General features: G+C 51.1%; 1 protein-coding gene across 2 annotated transcripts; it reads right to left on the reverse strand.

Moving 5' to 3' along the window:
* Positions 1–566: 566 nt before the first annotated feature.
* LOC308460468 (uncharacterized protein) lies at positions 567–6,700 on the reverse strand. 2 transcript variants are annotated; one of them, XR_013978570.1, is made up of 3 exons: positions 5,744–6,700; positions 1,676–2,348; positions 567–899 (listed from the first exon to the last, which is right to left on the reverse strand). XR_013978570.1 is itself a non-coding variant. In XM_080976915.1 (2 exons), the coding sequence occupies exons 1-2, from the start codon at positions 6,414–6,416 to the stop codon at positions 1,774–1,776; spliced, it is 1,248 nt and encodes a 415-aa protein (XP_080833041.1). In that variant the 5' UTR covers positions 6,417–6,700; the 3' UTR covers positions 1,131–1,773. The 2 variants fall into 2 exon arrangements, 1 of the variants encoding a protein (XP_080833041.1); XM_080976915.1 differs by lacking the exon at positions 567–899 and having other exon boundaries at positions 1,131–2,348.
* Positions 6,701–7,582: the final 882 nt, after the last annotated feature.

The raw sequence follows: 7,582 nt of genomic DNA on the forward strand, positions 1-7,582 counted from the left end.
TTAATGGAGGACAAAGAGAAGGTGAGAACTGCTGCACTCCATCTTGTCCCCAAAGAGAAACTGTGTGCAATCTCACAAAAAGCAGTGTGAATGGTGAATGATCAGAGCTGCATTGAAGACTGTTAATGACTTGGTTCAGAAACACTTAGCTACCATAAGTGATTTTAAGTCCATCAGACCCAGATGAATTGTACCCTGGAACTTGGGCCCCATCTGCACTACACATTTAAAGCACTATTATTCCACTTTAACAGTCATGGTTTCCCCCCAAAGTATTCTGGGAACTGTGGTTTGTTTAAGGGTACTTGTTAGGAGACCTCTGTTCCCCTCACAGAACTACCATTCCCAGATTGGTTAAGCAGTCGATCCTTCTTCCAGTGGAAATCTGGGCATGTTAGTTATGTGAGGGGAATATGGGTCTCCTAACGATGCTCAGCCCCCTTAACAAACTACAGTTCCCATAATGTTTTGGAGGAAGGGCATTACTGTTTAAAGTGGAACAGTATTGCGTGTCGAGGTCCCCGATCCACCCCCAAAATAACTCACAACGGAGACGTAATTTTTTGTTTAAGATTTTTGGCATGATTTTGGCCACAACTTTATTAAAATACAAACGTGAGTGGTTGTTTAGGCATTGGTTAAGACTATCTGTCCCCCCGCCTGGGGACAGAACTGACTTCCGGGCACCACCGAAAGACAGTGCGGGGGAAAGCAAGTCGGGGAGAAATGGAGCTGAGACACAGACCCTCAATTCTCACCCGCCTGCTCCCCGAAGGCTTGCCGGCCCTAGTCCCATTCCAGGGATTGGACGAAAAGATGGCAAGCCCCAGGATTCCTTTAACGGAATTCCCTTTCCGCAGCAACCATGGAGGGGCAGGCCCAGCCTATCCTAACCCCTCCTCCACCAGATTTATAACCAATGCCTAACCGCAACCTTACAAGTTGTGACGATTTGCTACGCAGTAGGCAAAAACCACCCAGCCGGCCAATTTGCCAGGTGGAAAAATTCCTACCAGGCCCCCGCTCAAAGGCAGACGACCCCATGACAGGCATAGCAAGGTCAATGCAACAACCCCTTACTCTAGGGCGGGTGGGCGGGTGATCCGTTGCACGCAGCAAAAGAGAAAGTACAAGGCTGCGTGCAGAGTATTTAAACCTTTTACCCCTCCCACCAAAATTGCAACACAACTTTTGCCCCAGCAACTCAGCAATCCAATCACTGCCCCCTGGCCATCTTGGAGAACTTACCCAGCAACAAAGGGGGTGGCTCAGTAGACCCCACCGCAACACGTGCTCTCCCTGAAGGAGAACACGCTTTGCGTGTCGAGGTCCCCGATCCACCCCCAAAATAACTCACAACGGAGACGTAATTTTTTGTTTAAGATTTTTGGCATGATTTTGGCCACAACTTTATTAAAATACAAACGTGAGTGGTTGTTTAGGCATTGGTTAAGACTATCTGTCCCCCCGCCTGGGGACAGAACTGACTTCCGGGCACCACCGAAAGACAGTGCGGGGGAAAGCAAGTCGGGGAGAAATGGAGCTGAGACACAGACCCTCAATTCTCACCCGCCTGCTCCCCGAAGGCTTGCCGGCCCTAGTCCCATTCCAGGGATTGGACGAAAAGATGGCAAGCCCCAGGATTCCTTTAACGGAATTCCCTTTCCGCAGCAACCATGGAGGGGCAGGCCCAGCCTATCCTAACCCCTCCTCCACCAGATTTATAACCAATGCCTAACCGCCAATTGAGCCCTTATGCTCACCGCCAACCACTCACAATCCCAACCCATTCTTCAACCCTCCAATTACCGCATCCAACCAGACATCATTCCCCAGCTCGGAAAGATGTACCCCATCATTGCGGTAAAGGGCCAGAGCCTTGAAGGTAATATCCGGGTGGTAAATCACCAACCCACCCAATTCCGTTACCCTCCTGCTCACTGCGGAATTAATGCGCTTCCTGGCCCTTTCAGCAGCCTTGGGTTGAGAAATGCCCTGCCAATTGATCCTTTGCAGCAATTGTGACCAAAATATTTTAACGTTGGGTATTAAGGTCACCAATTCCCCCAAGTCTTTTAGAATCACGGATCGCAAAGTGAAGCAATCAACCTTTGCCATATCATTTTCCCCCAACTGCACCACAATTGCCGAAGGGGGGCCATGTGAAAGCACCCTCTGCTTAATTAGTGGGATGAATTCACTCCACCGCATTCCACGTCTGGATATCCACGACACCTTTACGTGCTGTGGGAAGCCAAGATCCGGTCCCCTTCCAGACTGCCTCGCTCTGATGCCAGCCCAGTACACGATGCTGTGCCCCACAATCCAGATACGGACTGGAGCGAGACCTACAGGGTGGAGAACAAGCACACATCAACTACAATAATTCAACATCTCTTCCGCACGTAACCCTTGAACGCATCAGATTTCCACCGGCCCAAGTCCTTAATCCTGTGGGCCGACAACCCCCAATGGGCTGCTGTTGTAGCAGCACCAATGCGAAAGGAATGGGGTGCAAAACCATAAGCCGGGACCCCACAAGCAGAAATAACCTTACGCATTACCTTGGAAAACTGATGCCGTGCCAAGGGACGACCATTTTCGTGAATGAACAGTGGACCCTCCCCTGAGGGCCTCACTGCTAAGAATTTCCTCAAATCCTTAACCGGGCAAGGACCAGGCTCCCCAGTTACGGGGAGCCTCATAACTGCCCCCCGACCCAATTGGTCTGTTTTCGAATTACGCACCACGATTCTCACTTCCACAGGGGATAAACATACATCCTGAAGCAGCAGCCCCCTGGAACCGCCATCTTGCCTAGCCTCCATGACCACCTCCCCCACCCGTAATGCGGCAAAGAATGCAATTGAAAAGGCCGCCGAAAAAAGGCGGGCCTCATACTTAGACCAACAGACAACCCTTAATTTGGCACGCATTCTGCTCAGCAACTCAAAAGTGATAGGCTGCCGAACTGCTTTGCTAGGGGGAGCAAGACGACCCCAACCTTCCAAGGCCTTGCGCACTACAAACTTGGCACAAGGATCCTTGTTGAAAAATGATTTACTAAAAAAGGAAATTGCTGCGGAATGAATCCGCAGTGTCCTAGCAGCTCGGCCCAGCTGGAACATATGTGCCAAATACTGTAACACTTGAGAAGTGGAGGGAGGGGAAGATATGCTGCCTGCGACTGACTGGGTAAAATTTAAGAAGTCAGTCCATGCTTTTTTATAAGACCCCAAAGTGGATGAAGAAATGGAGGCGGCTACTCCCTGCAATACTAATTGCTGCCAAGGTTCCAGAGATGCTCCGGGAAATACTCCGGATGCGCCCGAGACTCTGGAGCCAGGGACCTGAATCGCTCCATCTGAAAACGGGATAGAGCATCAGCAATCTCGTTAGATACCCCAGGGATGAAACGTGCAGAAAATACAATATTAAATTTCAAACAATGCAAAACGAATGCCCGCAACAGGGCCGATACCCTGGGGGAGCGAGATGACTGTTTTGCCAGCACGTTCACAACAGCCTGATTGTCGGACCAAAAACAAACTCGGTGGTCCCTGAACTCGTCGACCCATAAATGCACAGCTACTGCAATGGGAAAAAACTCAAGAAACGTTAGGTCCCGCGTGATCGCTTCCCCCTGCCAAGCAGATGGCCAGCGCCTAGCGCACCATCTACCTTTCCAATAGATACCAAAACCCAGTGAACCCGCAGCATCAGAGTGCACTTGAAAATCATTGTGGAGGTTCAAAACGTCCTGCCACAAGGACACGCCATTAAATTCTTCCAAGAATTCTAACCAAATCCGGAGGTCCTCGCGAACCTGCGCGGACATACGCACCCTGTGATGCGGGGCCTTTAAACCTGCTGTAAGCCTAGCCAAGCGTGAACAAAATGGGCGGCCAGGGGCCACCACCCTACATGCGAAGTTCAAGTGACCCAGCAAGGATTGCAGTTGTCGCAAAGTAATCTTCCTCAAAGGAAGTAGCTCCTGTATGACATTCCGGAGGGTAAGTATTTTATCAAGTGGAAGGCTTGAGGTTTGTGACACAGTATCCAATTGGATACCCAAGTAGGTCAGTTGGGTAGATGGGCCCTCAGTCTTATCAGCTGCCAATGGTACCCCAAATTCTTCCATAAGGGAAGCAAAGGCTCTCAGCAATACCACGCAATCGCCGGTGTCATGTGCAGAGGCCAATAAAAAATCATCGAGATAATGCGACACACCTACCAGGCCGGTTTTAACACGCAAAGCCCATTCCAAAAAGGTGCTAAAACACTCAAAAGCAGAACATGCTATTGAGCATCCCATAGGCATAGCCTTGTCAACATAAAATTTTCCCTCAAACTGAAAACCTAGCAACCAATAATCCTCTGGATGAATTGGTAGCAAGCGAAATGCAGATTCTATATCGCATTTAGCTAGCAAGGCACCTGGGCCAAATTTCCTGATCATCTTGATCGCCTGATCAAGAGAAGCATACTTCACTGAACAAAGCTCCGGAGGAATAACATCATTTACTGATGTGCCACGAGGATGAGATAAGTTATGAATCAGGCGAAATTCCCCCGGAGCTTTCTTGGGAACAATACCCAGTGGAGATATGTGTAAGTTAGGGAAAGGGGGATCTAAGAAAGGGCCAGCCATACGATGTAAAGCCACCTCTTTCTCAATCTTCTTGCGCGCCACCTCTGGCATTTCACGAACCGACTTTTGATTAAGGGGATTCCGTGCCTCGGGAGCCGTGGCTACAGGAATCCGAAAACCTAAAGAAAAACCTTCACGCAAGTAAGTTGCAGCCTCCTTTTTAGGGTAAGCCTGCAACCAAGGAATTAGTGCCGACAAACGCACTGGAGTATAAGCCAGGACCGTCAAAGCACTACTTCCCTGTTCCAGAGGTGGAGGCGGGAGTGGCAGCCTTTGGGGGCTGCTGGGAGCCCCCTTTTCCTCCACGAAAGGGCCGCCGACTGCCCAAACAAGTGGAAGCAGGATGACCCCCGGCACATTTGTCACACACATGGGAAAATTTACAGAACTGGCGCTGACAGGAACCCTTGTTAAAATCCCAGCAAGTAAGTTTGCGTGTGGGTCTGAATGGACCCGCCTTCGGCTTCTGCTGTTCCAGGGCTTTCTTTTCAATGTGTGGAACCACGTAGGTGGTCCACACGTCCAAATCCTTACGATCCCAGCGAGCCGAAGAAATCTTAGCTGCCCTGCGTCTAAAATTTACATCATACGCTATCGCAGCCAATTGGCCTGCCATAGTGAAAGCAGAGCGCACGATGGACAAATAGACCATCAAGTGATGGGCTCTGCGTGGATAAGCCATTACTACGATTCCAGCAAAAACCTGGAAGCCATCGAGCCAGCGCTCAAACGTCTTCTCCAGTTTCTTAGACCCAGCACGTTTTTTGGAAGAATCATCCTTCTCCTGAGAATCAGGACTTGCAGGCGGGGGTGCTAATTTAAATATATCCACGTAGCGGCCGTTTAAAATTCTAGCCCGCAACTTAGTTGACAAATGAGCCCCAGGTATGATGTCCCTCACAGAATTTGTGGAGACTTTCACCTCAGGCACCAGCACGCCATCACGGCAATCCTGGACCGCACCATACCTTGCTCGGTGCGAATTGGCCCTCCGTTCCCAAATCCATTTGGGAAACCCCCCGGCCTCTTCACCAAAACCCCAGTAAAGGTCTAAAGATGCCTCTGTCTCGTCATCAGAACTCGAAGACGTACCAGAAGAAGAAGAAGATGAAGTGTCAACCTTCCTCCTCTTGGCACGCTTCTTAGCCCTCTTCCTGCGGCAACGATGCCCCCCAGATGATGTTCTCGCAGGAGTAGGAAGACTATCCTCATCCGAGGACTCCAAGTCTACTGTCTGCTGTGAAGTACCTGGAACAGACTGAGAAGAGACCCTACGTGAATGACTAGGCCCCGACAATGCATCCGCAGTAGACTGAGTAGGCGAAACCACCCAGGAGGGAGATGCCATAAGGGCCTGCCTCCCAGCCGAACGGCGTGTGGTACGTCTCGGCCCCCGTGAGCCAACCCGCGCAACAGGTAAGACTGGGGGCTGTGATGGCTGAGAAGCCCGCACTGAAACCCCAGCAACTACTGCCTCTCCCCCATCTTCGCTAGAAGATGAAGATGCAGGCGAAGATGGGCCAACCGTGGAAGCTGGCCCCCCTGGGGCAGAAGACTGCGTTGAACATCGCCGAATGAGGCCGTCCACCTCAGCCGCGAGACGTGTTAAAGCTGCTGGATCACCAGCCATCCTGGTGACTAGGGATCCCAGGCTGTCCTCTGCCTGTCTGGGTGCGCCAGATCGCAACGCCTGAGAAGGGCCTTTTATTGGCCGCTTTGAAGTCCGGGTAGCAGCGGGCCTTTTTGCAGCCTTTTTCGGGGCCATACCTGCTTGAGAAAGAAAAGGAAAACCAAAGAAAACTAAAATTGAATATAATTAAAATAAAACAAATTTTCAATAAATTAAATAGCCCCAAGATGCAAGAAGCACGTCAGCCAAACGTACGCCCTCACGACAGTCAGAAAAACCCCAGAACCAATAACAATTAAATTAACTCAATACAAGAGCTACTAAAGTAACTAAATTATTAAATAAAATTAAATCAGATTTTATTTATTTTACAAAAGGGGTGCAGTAACACCAGCCACCAGAAGGTGGCAGCAGAGGCAACAAAAGGAAATGCACATTAAAACTAGCTGCAGTTACCCAGATCAGCCACTGGAGGCCACTGTGGGGCGATGTTGCAGCAAAATGGCGCTCCCGCCAAAACGGGCTGAGCGCAGCGCCCCGAAATAGCTGGGACAGCACCACCCCAGCCCGGGCACCAGCCAAAAGGCCGCAACCGTCCCGGCCTGCTGGAGAAAAGGCCCCGTCGGCAAGGCAAGGCCCCCAGGAGGCCAGACAAAACGGCGCCCAGGAAACTCTGCCGGCAACCCAGCGCCCCCGCGGAGAGCGAAAAGGTGAGTCGCCCAGGGGTAAGGGGGGATTGCGGGACTCACGCCAAGACCCCCGAAGGTGGCAGCAAGGTCCCCGCACCCAGGCGACCCCAGAAACGCTGCTGCAGCCGCCGAACAGCTGATCGGCGGCTCTGAGGGCTCCCAAACGGCGCTCCAGACGCGTTGCAGATTAAAGCAAGCTAAAAGGAGCCTTGGCCGAGGATCAGACCATAGGCTTCCTAAAAAAGACGGCCGGAGCAGCCAAAATTAAGAGGAGAGGGCACAGGGCTGGCAGAGCCCCAGACAAACTGCGGGGAAGCCCCAAAATTGCTGTATGGGGCCAACGGCCGCGGCCTATCCCAAAGCTCACCAGGGAAGGCCAACACAAATCCCCCCCCCCACCCGGGGACCCCGGCCCCGCCGAGAGGCGGCAGAAGCCGCTAAATTAAAAGAGGGGTCCAATGGGGTTAAACTAATAAGAAAATTAAATTAAAGTAAAATTAAAAGGCAAGGATAGGCAATTAAAGGAGGGTTATAGGGAAGGGATAAATGCTGAATACAACCAGTCTCTTCCGCTGTGTCTGATCCGTTGCACGCAGCAAAAGAGAAAGTACA

Source organism: Podarcis pityusensis, assembly GCF_964106645.2.
Source record: "Podarcis pityusensis genome assembly, chromosome: 13".
In the NCBI taxonomy this organism is placed as follows: domain Eukaryota; kingdom Metazoa; phylum Chordata; class Lepidosauria; order Squamata; family Lacertidae; genus Podarcis; species Podarcis pityusensis.